General features: G+C 37.2%; 1 protein-coding gene across 1 annotated transcript in view; it reads right to left on the bottom strand.

The window, feature by feature from the left end:
* The window catches only part of LOC105383491 (head-specific guanylate cyclase), a 122000-nt gene that overhangs the window by 51441 nt on the left and 51204 nt on the right, over positions 1-19355 (bottom strand). Inside the window, exons 3-7 of the mRNA XM_048625242.1 lie at positions 11491-11564; positions 10805-10887; positions 6076-6236; positions 4090-4301; positions 985-1178 (exon numbers count right to left, since the gene is read on the bottom strand). Of these exons, the coding sequence (XP_048481199.1) occupies positions 985-1178; positions 4090-4301; positions 6076-6236; positions 10805-10887; positions 11491-11564 (724 nt within the window). The remainder of the gene's footprint in view (positions 1-984; positions 1179-4089; positions 4302-6075; positions 6237-10804; positions 10888-11490; positions 11565-19355) is intronic.

A 19355-nucleotide genomic window follows, 5' to 3' on the forward strand; every position in this document is an offset into this window, starting at 1 on the left:
CTACGGTAAATAATTAACCACTCTTTTTGAAAAAGCATACTCTCATAATTACACCCTTGCGTAAAAAACACTCTCTACATATAATTATATTCTTAGCAGATATTTTTGAGGATTTCGTATGTACATTGATCTGAAAATCTTATAAGTACATTTTCAGACCGGAAACCTGCATGTTAGTAGCACGCATTTACGACTTATATGATTTAACACATGCAGAACGGAGCTGTTTACTGCACAATAACCCAGATTTGTGCAACATTTCGAGGTCATGGCTGCACTAAAATAATGTGTATATGGGTAAGATCCTCGTAGTGTTTTGTACATTAAAATGAGTTCTTTCCATATTTTCTTAATTATGGTTTAAGGGATTTCATCAAGATTTCATACGTTAGTTTTGAGCTTATTTATGTTCAGTTAATTTAGAACTTTCTGCGATCGTGAAAAAATTTGAGTTTTGTTGGCATTTTTATTATACATATATTTACTCAGTCAAAATATTTATTCAGCTTTAGGTAATTCACCTCTATTTCTTCTGACACAGCTTCTAGATATAAAACAAGTCAATAAAACTAAAGGTCAAACGCTGCATAATAAAACAACTCATAAAGAGGTCACGACGAAAACAGGGACCTAATACCCCTAGCCTAGACTTCTACTAAGATCTGACTGGCGTTGACGACTCGTAGAGCAGGTAAGTCTCCACCAACGTTATTACAAAGGGATAGAGTTGTAGTTGGCGTGGCAGTCTCAGATAGTAGAACCAGACGACAAAGATCTTTAGGGACGGTGAGGTCACTTTAGCTTACGAAAAAAGAAGATTCGTAGCGCTGCTGCGCCAACCTCGACCCTATCTCATTTCATTAAACTTAGTAATTTCACAAGCTAGTTCGTTCTTTGTCAATCTAGAGTAACCCCCTCTCTCAAACCATCTCGTCTGGCAAAGTGACCGTAAATGATGTCTGATTCTGATAACCGTAAACTTACCCAATTGGACGAGCTCAAGTCTTTTGTCTGTGACGAAATGCCAGGGGAAAGCCTTGCAGAAGCTGGCCACACCTATCTTGAGGTCGGCCACGTTGGTGGACGACGCGTGGACAGTGGTGTGGACAGTCTCGCCGTCGTCGTCACTATCCTCTTCACTGGCACGCTGGTTTATTGACACCGCGTTTATTTCGTACCTGGAAAACGGATGTGGGTTAATACACTCACGACTCACGAGCATTGAAATAGTTTCAGTGACTTATGTATAGGAATTATATGGAAAGTCAATAGCAGGTGTAACTTTTTTTTCGGAGTTTTCGGGGTAGCAGATAGGACTCATATCACAGGGGATAATCGTGACAGTTCTGACATTGCGAAAAAGAGACGCTTAGCTACATTAAGCGTAAGAAAGAAACGTTAAGCTGTAAATGTTTTTTGTCCTTTTTGCTGTGGCGCCTGTTTACGTCAGTTCTCTTTGCCAAACAATGAAACAAATGAAAAATCTTTGCCAAACAAAGGCTGACAGTTACAACAAAATTTTCTAAATGCTATTTATTTTTGATTTGCTAGTGATTTGTGGGTGTTTATTAAGTTTATTAGACTATTATCATCACTTAACGAGTGTGTGACATGGGTGGGTGGATTTTGTTCGGTTGTATAGAGCATATTGAACGAAAACACGATGGAATGATGGATGAGATATATTTTAACATGTAAGTAGATACTATCAAGTTTAACAAGCTTACACTCATCATAGTACTATCTATTGGCTCGATTTTAATATAAAACGATACTAATTTTAATACTGTAAGGTCTTTTAGTATCAGTTTTAAGTAAAAATTACGAGGTACCATATCATAACAAATCACATGGTGTTGCAAGTTATTGAAAATTTATTTTACCCACAAATATTATAGTATGCAAAGAAAATACTAGAAATTGTAACGGACTCGGGTTGGGTTTACAAATGGGGCGCACGAATTCGGTTTTTGTGAAGATTGTATTTTGTAGAAGTCATTCTCCTTTTTCAAATGAGGTGCCTCTCATTGTGAGGAAACGTTCGTTTCGTTTTTTTCTTCTATGTGTGATTTCTTCTGTATAATATAAAGTTTATTGTATTGATACGAAATACGTGTTTCCTTTAAAAAAAACCCCATCACATATTTGGCCCACGATTATAATGCTCATGCTCATCCATTTATCTCTGCTTCATAGGTTTCCGACAGAAAAAAAATTATCAAGAAAATGGATAGACATTACCGGTCGCACAAATTGGGAACCAAAGAAACATACAAAAATTGTGTTCGGCACATTTTGAAGAGGATTGTTTCGATTGGACGAAGACAATGAATCATACAATCCACTCAGTTTGTGTATATTAAATAATTATATTGAAATCAAATAAGTTGAGTAAAGTTTTTTTTCTTATATCGTCGGTTGACAGGAAAAACTCACTAAGGCTGATTTTTCAATATTCAGATAAATGTTATCTGGGTAATGCAAACATTGAGAAACATTGAGACGCAACAGCATAAAAATTATTTCCCAGCAAAACTTTTATCTGGCTATTGAATAATTAGCCTTTAGTGTCTTTTTCCTATCAACCGACGATATACTCAAGTTTTGTTTTTGTTATTATGATAAGTTAAATTTCCCCATATTTAGGTTTTATTTTTTTTGTCGGCAACATCTATGGTTTGAGTGAGAAAGAGAATAGTGCACACGGCGATTGCCAGTCTATTTGTAGTTGGTCTGAGACTCATATAGTGACTCATAGTCATTTGTGATGTGACTGTGATAAAGTTTTTTTTAAGGTTTACTGTCAATATTCTTATTGTATTCAATTTCAATTAATGAGTTCATAAAAAAATTTGACATACAATACAAAACAAATGCTTACAATTTTTATCCCCGAATTCAGATGAATGAAGCAAAGTTTAGCATGCAACAATTTCTAGCAACAAAATGGTGAGAACATTCTGTTATTGTTTCCAATATTGCACTGACCGTGCGAAAATAGAAGTCAATAGCGTGGTCAAACAAGGAAAACCACGAATAAATGGACATATTGATAGGAAAACCAATGTGATAGGAAATGGCACCCGTGACGCCTATCAAACGCTTTTTGATTCAATTTATTGAACAGAAGCTTTACTGTTCAAAAATAAAATATAACATTTTGAGCTACCGTCATTGATGTCTAAGGAACAAACGTAAATTTTTAGACACATTTTTATTCTGTAATCAATAGCTAAATCAAGTCCCAAAATAAAATTCCACTCTAACTTTTTTAACTTCCTGTATAATAAATTATGCCCGAGATTGTTTACAAATTTCGTTCCAAAATTCAAATTTTGTTTCTGCCGGTCCGCGAAGGTCTGACAGTAATATTAGATCACACTCGCCAAGGGAATCCAATCAGGGCGGTGCTGCATAAATTCGTATTGAATCAAATCCTTTTGAACAAGACTTTTAATTAATGAACACGTCAGATCGATCGCATTTGATTGGAAGATGGACGGTCGTAATTGATTTGTGTTCGAACTTGGAGCGAAACGAATAAAAACGCTTAATTGCATGTTGGCTCTCTGTGCTATTTTTGGGATCGCTGAATTGGTTTAGTACCTAGTGTTTGGATAAGTGCTGTTGTTACTTGTTTTTATGGTTTACGAACATTGTTTGTTATAGTTTGTGTTGTAACTTATTTACGACAGCAGTTCTGTTATACTGTCACATTCAATAGATTGTAATAACATTTTTTGGTCGTAGTTATCATTAATTCTGGATGTTTTATTTCCTAACTTTATATTCTGTCATGGAATTTATTAATACAACCAATATTCCCAGCTAGCTGTATAGCCAACTTGGTTGATCAAAAGTGTGCATAACAATGAACAAAGACCGAATTAGGTAACATCTTACCATACAACTCTTGGATGCAAGCATCTATAACCTTATTACTTAACTATCTCATGTGTTTACTAAGATCATTGTAATTTAAATGAGAGTATTACCAGCTGACAAACAGCTCAGTTGTTTGGCTGATATTGTAAATGTTAGTTTTAAGGATTGTTTTGATTTAATAGATAAATACGAAAATACAAATACCTGAATTTCCTAGGATCATCAGTGTAGCTCATCAGTCTTATATCGGTCTGCGTCTCATACAGCCTGACAGCGACGGCCCTCAGGCATCCCACAAGGAGGTACGCGACCGGCTCGCTCTCCGTCGTGAAATGTAGTTCGAGCTTGCCTTCCCGCGACGTGGTGCAAACAAATGCCGCCTCGTATTCTGTTTGTTCGTCTTTTTGCTGGTCGTCCTGGAAGAGAATGGTTGCTGTATTTTCGTGGTTGTGTAACTTTTAGCAGTATAAATGTAAGCTTCCACTTGTCTTTGTGTCGGTAGGTACGTATCGCACCAAACGGGTTGTCATAAATGTATGGAGAAACGGCGGCGTCGGCAATGCCGATGAAGTGGACGCAATTGTGTGAATTTCTATACAAATAATACTGAATGCGATGCGTCCGTTGCGTTCGACGCCGATATGCGGATACCTTTAGTAGGAAAGGCAGGTTTTAGGATGAAATTATTCAAGTAAGGCTATTGGTTATGGTTTGCAATACTTAAATGAGATTGGCTTGGTTTCTAAATTAACGATTCCTCGATTTTTTGTAAGTCAAATTGACAAATTAATGTTTGAGGGAAGGCAATTGCAGTGCAAAACAGAATTCAGCCGTATGATAAACCGTGGTCAGCCCTGTCCCCGTAGCACTATCGCATTTAGACATAAAACTATGTATTGTACAAGCAACTCATAAAGCAATGCTGTTCGGATCCTAAAGCAATATAGCGTGCAGAAATTCGAAAGCTTTCCAAGGCTTTAATTAAACCAACTTTGGGTAGAGATCGCGGTGAAGCGGCTGAAAACTGTCCAAGTATACAAGTAATATCATTTCCAAGGGTATTTGTGCACTTTGTTACACTGCTGCCTTTTATCCTGTCATGAAATCTCACTTCTCATTCTTACTCAATCGGTAGGTTTGAAGGTAGGTTAAACTGCATTCAATCATACTTGGCACAAAAGGTACACAATCTTAGTGTATCTTTTTATTTAAAAACATAAAAACCAATGAAATACTTACTAGCAAAAAATATTATTTTCGCAATGAAACCATTTATTTTAGCTGTAGTTTATTTGTTTAATAATCAATCTTCGTGTATGAAATAATGCAGTGTGTCCCTTCCCTTATATATTATGATTTTTGTTTCTATCTACCCTCCTCTGTTAAGTGTGTGTCTGTATGTGCTGTGTTTGATGCCAAATAAATGTATTCTAATCCCGTCACGAAATCTCATTTCATCTAACATGGCGCACGAATTAGGAGCGTTAGTACACTCAAGGAGACACTTGTCGATATCCGTTTCAATTCAGTTCTGTGAATCGAACAGCTGTGGTTGGCGACGGTACAAGATGTTAATGAATCCCATTCAGAGATTCCTCTATTGGTTTAAGTTGCATTGCTGTTTGAAGACGAACATTTGGGTAGTCAATTGTTTTTATCGATAGTATTCTGAATGGCTTTGAGGGCTACGTGAATCATTCTTGGTCGTCACTATAGCTTTCTAAAAACGAACGAGAGCTGTCATGCAATCAATACATTTTATATGACAAGATGGAATCGTGGTAAGCGCATCAGCGCTACTAAACTTAGTTTCTTCTTCTAGCTTCGGACCGCTGCAATAACTACGTCTCTATCACACCATGAACGCTCTCGTTCGGTCATTTGTCATAAGCTATTAGGTAGTGACCTTATTGTTGAAAGTTATTTAAAATAAATAACTATGGTTTATAACATAAAATGACATTTCCTACTGATTAAAAAATAAAATCTCTTCAATACTTTTTACCTCTACCTGAGTTACAAACGCTTCAAAAATACGAACACATTCGCAAAAGCCCACCGTAATCAGTTTGTCAAAATGCTACATAAGCTTGTTACACCGTTTCAAAGGCTGCTGAGTGATATTAAACGAAGTTTCCAAAGGTAATGGACTAATGAACAACAGCCCGGCTCAGGAATCAGATTACTTACTTGGTCGTGTAAAACATCGTGCACACTGTCTAGTGTCATGAGGAATTCTGTCAGATTGGTCCCTAAACATTTGAAGGCCCTCTCGAGGCGGCAGTTGTGGGAGAAGGCTGTCAGTATGAGGTACTCCCCCAGTTTTGCCATGAACTCTTTTGTGCGGCTACCTGCGGACAAAAAATTTAATTAGTTTTTTTGTTATTTGCTAAAACTACCAGCTCCGCTTCTACCAAAACTTTTGTTCTACAACTGTAGGAAATTCGCGAAAAAAGATAACTCCTCATTGTAAAAAGTCACTAGACAATGACTATAACGTTATAAGGTTCTACCAAAAAACAAAATAAATTTAGTAACCCGCTTCATCCGCTATTGGCTTACAATAACAAATGATAACATTATACTTTGTTTAACATCATGTAATTCCGTTGTAATTCTGTTGGCAGTAATATAATAAAACGAATCTCGCGGGCGTATTTTAATAAGTAGGCAAGTTGTGTTATTTCTTTCTTACAAGTAGAACTTAGTATGGCTCTCATATAACTAAATCTTACGATTCTTCCTGCTAACAAACATAACAAAAGCCAAATATCAAATTCCTAATGCCGTTCAAACAAACTAAAGTACATAAACTGCAACGCAAACCTCCATATACTACCTACATACATCTAAGTCGAAGAAGAGGCATCTAGCACATAAATAACCCAACGTTTGACCTGGAAAACTACAACTAAATTACATACCAGAACCTACTGTTGGATGCAGTTCTTATCACATAAGGAATAAGGATCAGTTTGGCACGCAAACATTCTCTCGTGTGGTTTTAGAAGGCCTTTGTACTTGCTCTCTTAGACAAGACGCTGCTCGAAATTTCATGTCATGTTTTAAAATATTCACGCTACGACGCTGTTATAGTAGAGTTTAATTAATTACTTAGTTGGGAGATCGTTTGTTAAATGTTGTTTAAATATACTTTAGAAATTATGAGCTTAGTAGCGGAATAAATATTGTATCACGATAATTTTAAATTTAAATATTTGTTCACATTTTGAATCTTTGCTCGGTTATTAATTAAGTTAAACAATGACATTGGCAAGAAAATCCTTATGGCGACTGAATCGATTTCAATAAAACACACTCGCTTTACCACGCAATATTTCAACTATATGCATTCATAAACGGCAGAAGAAAAACACAGCGCTGTGTGTGGCCTTACAGCTCATGCTGAGCCGGTGCTTTTTGTCGATCTGGGTCTGGAAGACAGCAATCAATGTAGGACTTACACTGTCTACTTAACTTCCTGTATTTTATGTTGTAGACTTGTAGAGTGTCAAATACACTCACGAGCAATGAAAGAGTTACACTCACAGACCTGTATTTGAGTAGACAACGCAAGTGTATCTACTTCGCGTGTAAAAAGGGAGTGAAATTATCTTATCCTTTAGCGCAGTGTCATTAGGGACGTTCCTAAAATAAATCGTTCAAGTGACGTGACTGACGTGACAGTAGGTATAAAAATAATGGCACGCTTGGTTTCTATACAAGGAATGAGACAAGCGTTGTCTATTCAAATACAGGTCTGTGGTTACACTTATGACATTTTATAGTCGGCACCAAAAAAAACAATTTAGAATGTCTATGTATTATTATACTTCAATATAGCAGACGGCCACAATGAGCCGTTTTCCTTGACAGCTGTCAGTTGAGCTTTTGGGTAAGCCGATAGATGGCGTGAAAACGCAGTGTACCAACTGTCAAAAATTACATAGAGAGCAAAGAGTACTAAACTCAGAATAAGAACTCACTAGTTGTGATTAAATGTCGGGTGGTAGCGCGAGCCATCCTTCCGAGGCTCAGACTGCATGTGGCTTGGGATAGTGCTAAGTATTCTGTGAATAGTTCTACCCGCACCGTCACGTAGTGTTCTTTTCTCTATGCGCGCCGTTTGAACGGGTGCTGCGTGCGAGAACTGATTTAACTCTAACTTCAGATTGGCAAGGGACCATGATCCATAGTCCTTAGGCATTATTACAGTATAGCAGTCACTATCACAAGAGTCACTATCTCACAAGAGTCACTATCTCAAAAGAGTCACTATCTCAAGTGCACTAACTCTACAGTATCAAGGGAGGAGGAGCAGATAGCTCAACTACAACTCAATTAATACAGGAGAAACACAAGGAAACTGAGAAAACTTGAAAAGAACGGCTGTACGCACAATCGCACTGAACGCTGAAGCAACAGTGACATCGACATCATAGAGAAAATAATACTACAATTCTACCTACCTATAGTGCCACAAACTTATCTGTTCCGGTGAGAGCGAACTAAATTGGTCCATATAATCTATGTCAATATGAAATTCATTAGTACAGTAAGTAATGAGGTATGGACCAATTTAGTTCGCTCTCACCGGAACAGATAAGTTTGTGGCACTATACGTCACTTTCACATTTCGTTAGCCTCACAGAATAACATATTGTGATCTGAGTGTGTTCTGAGGGTTTGAAAGTTGGTACAACCCCAGACAACGCCATCTATTTCTCCAAAAAGGAACTTTTTTTTTTTTTAACAAACGCCTCATAAGCTAGTCTTTTCAGTTTAGGAGTAATCTGGTACTATTGTTACTGAAACTTTTTCATAGTTCGAGGATGTAAATGTTTGTTTATCTTTTAAACTAAAATATACCTATCACTGTTTCTGTTTAAATCTACAACTACAACTCACAGAGGCATTCGATATTTTATCAGTGCTCGTGGATTCAGAAGAAGAATTCCCACACTCTAGGAATGAATTGCGAATTTTAAATTCAGTCTCTACAGTCAATCCTTCTACATTACATATTTACACCGGTAATGGAGATATACCATTTTTCTCGGAACATTTTATGCAACATGGAACAGCTTTACTGAGTGGTAGTTTTATGTTTGAATTCATAGTTTGGTTTGATTGCTGTGTATGTTAATTATTGGCTTTTTGAAGTTAAATTATTATTATTAAATTATTATACCCATACCCAATACGGATCATACGAAATAATAATTTAAAAAATGGCAGATGTATGTATTACTGTGACTCTTTTGAAAATACCAACATGATTTTAAAAAACCGTTTAGGAATGGTTTGGAACTCTGGACACTCTTGATTTATTCGTCTCTCCATTTCTGAGCTACGCGGTGACAGACAAATACTAACACCAAACTTATTACACCCCAATTTTTCTGCCGCGGTTTAAAAACAACGTGTCAATGCCAACTGAAGGATTAACTTTTCTTTCAGCCTTGAATAGAAAGAAACTAGGTTCGTGTCGGCAAGTGACTAAAGTCAATTGTTTGCGAGCTGAATGCGAAGTAGGGGCTATACAGGATGATGTATGTCGTGGTGTCAGGGTCATTAGTAAACGAGTTAGGCCTGGAACATTTAGAGGTTAGAATATTTTTTTTTACCAAAGAGGCTGGAAAGTACTGGTAGTTAGAAGGCACTGCGATTTTTTGGAACGCGATATTTGTGTCGCCGAAATATAACATAATAATATGAGTAAAATAAACGTCGGTTTGCGCATATGCGATAAAAAAAACGCAGAGAAATTCTATAATTCATATGAATAGCGTGACTTCAAATTCATATCACAAAAATTAAAATCGTAGTAAGTACGGGCAGGCATTTAGTCAGATATTATAACGTAGGTAAGTACTTATAATTTTGTTTATAACCAACATAATCGTCTTAAACACTTTTTTATTATAAAATATTTGTAACTATACATATAAGTACAGGTCAAATACTTTTACAGTGTAGCTCCGAAAATATTCTTCCGATATTTTATCATCTCTGCTCCATTATTGGAAAATATTCCGAACGAAACCGATATTCATGGCGCTCAATAAAATATACAAAGTTTCGCTCAAGTCCATCACACGTTTCTAAACGCATTCCAAACCGAACGCCAATAGAATCTTTTAACTCGAGCTTGCATCTGCGAGTTGGCGCCACATTCCCAACGGCTACATTTCATATTTGGAAACGTCGCTCTTCGCAGTGAAATCCTCAAACATATTTTCATATTTGCGTCTACCCCCCGCCCCCCGCGGTCGCCTTTCGCTTCAAGCTAACCGCATTTCCCAACGTCCCATGACGTTGGGACTTGAGGCTACGAAAAGATGTTTTTAAATTTAGAAGCGTAGTTTTATGTTGTTGTTTATTTTATGAAATTAAATGAAGTGAGTATCATACAGTTGTTAAGAATTTAGAAATGCTGTAAGTAATAAACTCTTAAAAAAAACTTTTATTGCTTAATATGTTTTAATGTACTGTTATGTAGTACCAAATCAAGACATAAACATTACGCAGTAGTTATGAAAGCAAAGTAAGCACTGAGCACGGATGCCAAGTCAATAAATTGCAGCTATCTGCAAGCGGAGAAAAATTAAAAGAAATTTCAATTTTCTCTATTCAAATTCTGTCTAGCGAATAAGTTTATTTTTTATGTGAGACTTTATGTGGGGTGGCACTTGCGATTCGCCTCGGGATTTCCGCCTTGCAGAGTAGGTATTTAGTCGATGGAAATATAAAGGAAAATTGTAGAAGAAATAATCGGTTTATTTTATCTCACTGTGACTGGGTGTACAGTACACCACACTGCTGTGTGTATGTGTGTGTAGTGGGTTTCACGGCGATTAAAAATTATGTTTTTTTCCGTCTCGATAGAATATCTTTAGACTTAATAATATGTACTTACTATCAGTGGACCGGACGGCGTCGTATATTTCTTGTAAATATGCGTAGTTTCTGCAGTTTTTCACGTCGTCAGGTAATTTTTTCCTATAAATAACAAAAATATATTATTATTATGAAAGTTCATTGTTTACACCTAAACAAATATACATTTCAGTTATTTATTGATGGAGACATAAGGTAAACGTCCACCTATCAGTATAATACGTATTACATCAAACGGATTTTCTTAAAATATACGGGAAAACGACGTCTGCAATGCCAATGATGATGAAATTCACGCACTGTGTGAATTTCTATACTAAGAATACTGAAATAGGTGCACGCTTACCTTCATTCATCTTCTAAGGACCATTTTGATTTTAGCAAAAAATCTCAACACAAGCATGGCACAAAAAGCTATGTAAGTAGATAACCAAAAATCCCCGAACTCTTTACTGCCTCCAAGTACAACCGAGCTCGTAAAGAGACTCGACGATTCGCAATCAAATTTAATTACTCGTAAGATGTACATAATGAAGTACCCCCCATAAAATAAATTAAGACCTTATTGGATGCCCATAAAAAAACACCTCTGACTCGGTAAACGAGCAACAAAATTAGCTATAATCCGCGGAGATAATCAAAGTTAATTAGGGCAGGTTTAGCAGAAGTGCGGGTAGGCGAATAACAAGTTTACGGTACACTCACAGGCAATTGTAGCTGTCGTAATGCTCGCCCTCGTTCCGCGTTAATGACGTCACGGCCGCGTGGAGACACTCGTGCTGGAAAAAAAAGATTTTTTGAATAAAAAAAATATGTGAAATATACCTATTAAATATTATATAAATATTATATAAGAGCGGTGGTAGCTCAGTCGTGTAAGCGCCCGCTTCTCACGCAAGAGATGCGGGTTCGAATCCCGGCGCTGACATGTACCAATGAGTTCTTTTAACTTAAGTACAATGTATACCATCGCTCTTACGGTGAAGGAAAACATCGTGAGGAAACCTGCATATCTAGATTAAGCACATCTAGATATGTGAACCCACCAACCCGCAGTGGACCAGCGTGGTGGGAAATGGTCCAAGCTTAGGAAGGCAGTTTAGACCTTGGGGATATGCACAAAGGTTCCACTCGAGAGAGCCAGGTGCAGGTACTTTCACCCCCACAGAGAATAGAATAGAAAAGAAAATACCTATTTAATATTGTGGGTTTGCGTGCTGTGGGTTGGGAAAAACGGTGGTCCTTATCCATCTTTTGTCATGGGGTTTATTGAAGAAACTTCTGTATCTTGAGGAAAAAAATACTACTTAGGTGTCGTAGATAAGGTTCCAAGTTTCAATTTAAGTAAAAAAATACAATCAAAATTTCAAAATTCGTGAAAGAAATAATTATTTTTCCATAGAAACTTAGTTGGTCACGTGACTTTTTACTATGGAGAATGATATTTTTTTTTCGCGAAATCTTGAAATTCTGATTTCAGATTCGGGCTTAGATATAACATGCTGCACATGCTGGTTTCGGCTTAGTATACCCTTTTTGCAACATGCTCTATATATATATATATATACACATGTATAAAATGCACCATTTCGTTTCAACATTTTTAATTATATTATGCAGTCAAGTATTTGCATAATAATCATCATCATCATCACGACCCATTACGTCCCCACTGCTGGGGCACGGGTCTCCTTCCAATGAAGGAAGGGTTTAGGCCTAGTCCACCACGCTGGCCAAGTGCGGGTTGGTGGACCCCAACACAAGCAAGCTTGTGCTGAGAGAGTTGTCGGGTAAGTGGGCAACCCGACTGTCAGATCTGCATAATAATACCTATATATAATTATAGGTAGCACCGATTGCAGAAAAACTATTTCATCTTAAGTAACTACCTAACATAGGTTTACAGACGTTTTATGTTTTGTAGAACAAAAAGTATTTTCATTATCTAGATAACTTCATAATCCGAGAATTCCAAAGTCACCGTCAAGATAAACGTTTCTTAACGAGTTTTTTTTTATGATTTGGCAGCAATATTATTTTCGTTTCAGTACAAATTACTCTTTTGTCAAACTTTGTAGCAGTTATACAAAATTGATAACTTTTTATGTTGATGGATTCAGGAGGCAGAGCTTCAGGCAAAAGTCATAATGTTCTAAAAAAAATATGATTTTCAATCCGAAATCTGAAGTGATTGAAAACAAACGAATACCCGTAGGAATTATATTTAAATTTTGTTCAGTGAAACGAATGGTTTATTATGATAATTCTTCCTTTTATGTTTAAAATATTATTTTGTACTTTACGCTAGAAACAGTTGCCAGTGATGACCTACGGTGCCGAGACGTGGTCTCTAACTTTAGGCCTCTTGAAAAGGCTCGGAGTCACCCAGCCAGCTATGGAAAGGGCTATGCTCGGCGTATCTATACGTGATCGAATCAGAAATTAAGAGATCCGTAGAAGAACCAAAGTAACCGACATAGCCTATCGAGTCAGTAATCTGAAATGACAATGGGCCGGACACATTGCTCGAAGGACTGATGGTCGGTGGAGCAGAAGAGTCCTAGAGTGGAGACCACGTACAGGCAAGCGCAGCATTGGGCGCCCCCCGCGAGATGGACGGACGATGTAGTCAAGTCCGCGGGGAAGCACTGGATGCGGGCCGCCTCCGATCGGACAAGGTGGAAATCATTGGGGGAGGCCTATGTTCAGCAGTGGACGTCCTATGGCTGAGATAATGATGATGATGATGGCTAGAAACGGCGACCGTCTTTGGCGGAAACGCTAGCTTCCACATTTTAGTTACTGGGTATTATGGAGGTACATAGGTTCTTAAAAAAAATAGTTTCAAAAGGGCGTGAACGTTGCTATTTTGGGATAAGCGCTTTCTAACAGAAGTAGGTAATAATTTTTTTCAATTAGCTGCGCTAGTTGACTTAATTGAGAGTTACACTTCCCTTCAAAAATATGGTTCACATCAGCGTCATACGAAGCAATGCAATGCTGACTTTAATTGACTTAAAAGGAGTTCGCCAGTGGTTTTTTATCATCATAATTAATAATGAAAGTGGATTAAATGTAACTTTATCAAGATAGCTAAACTTCGGTCTTTAATTATAATTTTAGGGACAAAACTTAATCCAATAAAAACTGTCCAGGTCCAGCGGATTTTCGCAAAGAAATACTGACATTAACGTAATAAAGATTTGAAAAAAGAAAAATGGCTGCCATTATTAAAACGGTATTTCTCATCATGTCAAGATTAACAAGGGAAAGTTATTAAAGGCATCCGACAAATTATAAATTCTCTTGAGGTCTTGTTCCATATGGTAGGTTTACATTTGGCAGTCTTTGTATTATTTACTAGGCAAGCCCTGAAATGCTCGTTGCAGAGATGGGCGTAGATTCCTTCTTTTATTTGGTTTCTACTTCTTAATAGTTATACCTATGTATTTACCCTTTATCTAAGCTGTTTTACGAATTTGAGGACAAACTTATGATCATTTGTTTTCACCTTATATGTGGATAGGACTTAGGACAGCATCTAATAAGGAAACAAGGTTTGAATCAATAAAAAATCATTTTTGTAATCAGAATAAACCTACGATCATCCAACTCACTGATGTTCATATATTATTTCAATACGTATCCTGTTTGTATTTTCAGACGGCGGACTAAATGTTGAATGCCGAAACGAAACTAACCTGCATGGGGTAGCAAGTACGGTAAAGTTAGGAACTTGAGATGACATCATACCCCCGGGGAAAGTTGTTTTTACGGCAAGATCGATCGCCGGGCAAAATAGTCACTTGAGCTTATGAAAGAAACTTTGGCTTACGACACAACTTCTTAAAGAAATACATCTTGTTTTTATGGGTAACAAGAATTAATTTTCATAGTCACACACACCACACCACAATATATCCAAAGGCCGATAACATTTTTTTGTAATAAATGTTTGCATGGATTTCTCCAGCCATGTACAGATGTACAAAACACATCTAACACACACACACACACGCACTCACGCCTTGTACTAATGTACTCCCTTGCGGGGTAGGCAGAGGTGCATTGCTGCACCCACTTTTCGCCAGAGTGTTATGTTAGTCCCAATGTAATAGGGGGCGGGCCTATTGCCATTTTACGGGCACATCCAAGACCTGAGAACAAATATCTGTGTTTAAACAAATATCTGCCCCAGCCGGGAATCGAACCCGGGACCATCGGCTCAGTAGTCAGGGTCAATAACCACTACGCCATTCGGTCGCCATTCATTCGGTCATTCCAAACACATCTAAGTATGTGGTTAATGATTTAATATTAAGTAATTATACATATAAAAACTATTTGCCAACGTTTATTTATCCCGGCTCCGTTTCAAACCCAGCCGCATTTTAAATATCAATATCTGTGTTTCTTCAGAAAAAATATTATCCCTATTTTCTTTCTTCTAAACCACACCTAAACTCTGTCAACCAGCAACTGCTAAATAAGCCACCACTGGGCAGTTCCAAAAAAATATATCCGTGCATTTTGGCTCGGCTATATCGGTGCAATCAAGTGAAATGGGGTTCGGTCGGCTGTCCGGCCAGCCTAATGGGAAATCGTACAAAATACTGGTCCCTCCACCCACTACATTCTATTCATAGGGGACAGTTTATTGTAAGCATTGATATAGGTTACACGGTTCTGTTTGCGCAACTTGAATTTATAGGCTGTCAGATGACGGGGTCTTTGTCTATGACCGCTAATTAGATATTGATGTCGATTCTGAAGGCACAAAATCTAATTTTAGAGCTGTCAAACCATAAATGTTATATTAAAATTATAATTTGGGCATTCAGAGTCGACGTTATTTTACTCGTAACTTAATACTAAGCCGTTGTCCAGCCTTAGATACATACCAGTACTCCTATGTACCTTCACCAACAAAGCACAACCAATTTTAGATTACCATTAGCGTACAAAATGCGGTCTTAAAATTACCATAAAAAAATCCTGAAGATTTGACGACCGAATGGCGTAGTGGTTAGTGACCTGACTACTGAGCCGATGGTCCCGGGTTCGATTCCCGGCTGGGGCAGATATTTGTTTAAAGACAGATATTTGTACTCGGGTCTTGGGTGTTGATATTTATATTTAGTATCTATCTATCTATGTATCTGTGTAGATATATCAGCTGTCCGACACCCATAACACAGGTTCTGCCTAGCTTGGGGTCGGATGGCCGTGTGTGAGATGTCCCCACATATTTATTATTATTTATTTATTTTTAACGTCTTAACAGATAAATATTTTTATTTCATTTGTTCAGAGGTGGAGTAAGATTTTCGTCTACCCTAAACCAGTCAGGGTACTTATACGATCAGACAGCTTTATATTGCCGTGTCAACTATCAATAAAATAAGGTCGACAGCATGAAATAGGGCGGAAAATGGGAGGAGAAAGGATGAAATGGTCATCGCGGCGTTTAGGGAAAACAAGACGAATATTTTTATATCTTATTCCTTAAATTGTTAAGTATTTACGGAATTTTCCGGGAAGTTTGAATTCCCCTTTATTAAGTATGTATGGTGTACGGAACCTGTAAGTTTATTAATTTTGACAATAATTTCAACACCTCACCCAAATAAATAATGTATAAAAAACCTAAGTATATATTATTTATTGATTAGGTTCCGATTGAAATGAAATAATTTAACTTGATTAGATTTTTAGAACATGCCAGTCATGACTAAACTTTCTATAGAGACTTGTAAATACGAACTTTAAGTATTCTTACTTATTTTCGCCACCACCAATTCAGCTCATAGTAGTAATATGACTAGAAGTATTTAAAATAACAAGCTCACAGTAACATTTTTACAATTTCTTTCAACCCTTTTACCGTTTATCGCCCCTTTTCATGCCCATTATAATATTTATCTGTAATTTCCAGCCATTCCCTTTGAAAACATGCACGACCCTCAATGGAGTTACCAGAGCAATCTAATAAATACTATGAGTAGCCCTTCCCTTAACCCGCAAATGGTCAGTTTTTTCAATAACTATACCACATTTAAAAATCATCCTTTGTGTTTAACATTGTGTTCAGATAAATTATGAATAGCAAATATATCATACCAAATATAAAATTAAGAACACTCAGCCCAAGGCTTTTTAAAATTAAATGTTCAATATTTTTTTGCGGCTATTTCACAAACTCATGTTGGTCCAAAGCAACCGGACCAAGCGGATAGTAAAAACTTAAAACACCACTGTTATACTGGCCAGAGATAAAAAATAAATGGAACAAAGGGCTAAGGCCGGTGAAGTCACACAAATGCAGACAAGGTTAGAGTGACAGTGGCAGTGTGACAGTTCAGCCTGAAATGTATTATACGGGTTTACGCCGATCGGACGCTAATGCTAATTGTATGGTGTTATATTTTTTATTTATGTACCTACCTACCTAAGTCAACGATATTTTAATGTGTGTCAGTGCAAATGTAATGTCTCGACTAATAACACCCCATTTCTGCTCTTATTTTGAATAAACAAAATGGGAACAGGACCCCAATTCTCGACCACTAGTCTTTAATGTCTACTGTCAGTGGCGCGTACTCGTAAATAGTACCTAACCATTTTGCAATGAATTCTAACACTAGACATTAAAGACTAGTGGTCGAGAATTGGGTTCCTGTTTTTTGCTTTGTTTTGGCATGTGAAATACCATCTTGACCTAAGTATTTAAGAATAATCATTTAAGTGTTGGAATAATCATTTGATTTCATAAAATTCAAGTTCAAATCAGATAAATTGATGATGTCAACAGTTGTAAACAAGAAAAACGCGACAGCAATTGGACGTAGTTACGCAGAAAGGCCTCAATCCACAACTTTGTCAAAATTGAGTTATATACTAGAACATGCTATTTAATGTAGGGTCTACCTGTCAAGAAAACAAACACAGTAAAAAACCAACTACAACATACTTTTTTGATGTGGGGGACCAACCCACATTGTATGAAACACACATTTTTTTGTTTCACATAAAGGACTCAAACTGTTTGAGTCCTTTTACAGAAACGCATTTCCTATGAAATCATGAAAAATTTAGTTTTACATAAAAGACTCAAGCGCTCTGAGTCGTTTTAGAGAAATACGTATTCATTAAAAAAAGACAATTTGTATTTAGCAGAAAGGACTCAACCCGTCTGAGTCGTTTTAGAGGAATACTTATTCATTGAAAAAAGACAATTTGTATTTAGCAGAAAGGACTCAAACCGTCTTGAGTCGTTTTAGCGAAATACTTATTGATTGAAAGAAGTCAATTTGTATTTAGCAGAAAGGACTCAAACTGTCTGAGTTGTTTCATATAATATAAGTTTTTAATAAAACAGTTCAAATTTTATTTGGCAGAAAGGATTCAAACTGTTTTTGTTCCGTCTCTTGGCCACTATTCTGTCACCGCATTTTTCCACCTTCCGTCCCCCTACGAGCCAAGTATCCTGCCACTCCCATTTCAGTTCGGCGACCCGCATACCGACGTTGAACACTTTCCTCTTTTGACGGATCACCACGTTGGGAATACGTCTAAGCGAAATACTTAAAATGGCTCGCTTTATAGCTCTTTGTGGAACTCTGATTCGGTGCACAGTTTCGTTGGTCATCGTCCATGTATCGGCACCGTGTGGGCAAGTCACATTAGCAATTAACAATCCATAAGCAGCGTCGCTCGAATCTCAAACATCTATCAGATTCATACAAGTTACGCCCGATTTGATTAGCGAGCGACGATGCCTAAGGATTGTTAATGGCTAATTTTCGGTGGTGGTAACTCCAAGGAATGTCACAAGGTGACTTGGTTTTCACACGACTGTCGGACCGGGAACCAAATCGACCACATTTTGACAATGAAGACATTCACTTCTAGATGTTAGAAATACTTAAGAAGGGTTGCTAAAGTCAAGAGTGATCACCACTTAGTGGTTGGAAAAATCTGCTTGACGATAGCGGGAGTTCAGAAGCAGGCCACAAGATCTGCCAAAGATGTCGCTGTAAATAAGCTACAGGACCCAGAAGTCAGAAGATAACTTAGTATTCAGATCCACAACAAATACCATCAACCTACTAAGTGTGGGCGACGCGCCTCAATCAAAGATAACTGCACTGGCATTAAAGACATGTTTTAAAAAAGTTGCGAAGAAATAATAAGGCACAAGGAACACTTAAAGAAAGAATGGATGTCTAAAGGAACATGGCATATGATCAACTCTCCAAGGAAGACTTAACATCGAACTAGACTACCATTCTAAAGAAGCACGAGTTGCGTACGAGTATTTTCTTTGTGAACAAAATATCAAACGTAATTTAAAAAAGGACCAACGCTGTTAGTCTGATTCTATATCTTGGAGAAAACAAACAGCGGCTGCCATGAAGGATCTATAGAAAGAATCAAATAAACTTTGCAACAAACCCCAGGATATCTCCTTGTTACTATGGAAGACCGACTTGTAAGATGGTATGACCACATTGCCGAAGTTTTTAAAGATCTAAACCAGTCTGCATCTGAGGAGTTGGATGCAGATTCAA

This window comes from Plutella xylostella, chromosome 14, assembly GCF_932276165.1.
Source record: "Plutella xylostella chromosome 14, ilPluXylo3.1, whole genome shotgun sequence".
Taxonomy (NCBI): Eukaryota; Metazoa; Arthropoda; class Insecta; order Lepidoptera; family Plutellidae; genus Plutella; species Plutella xylostella.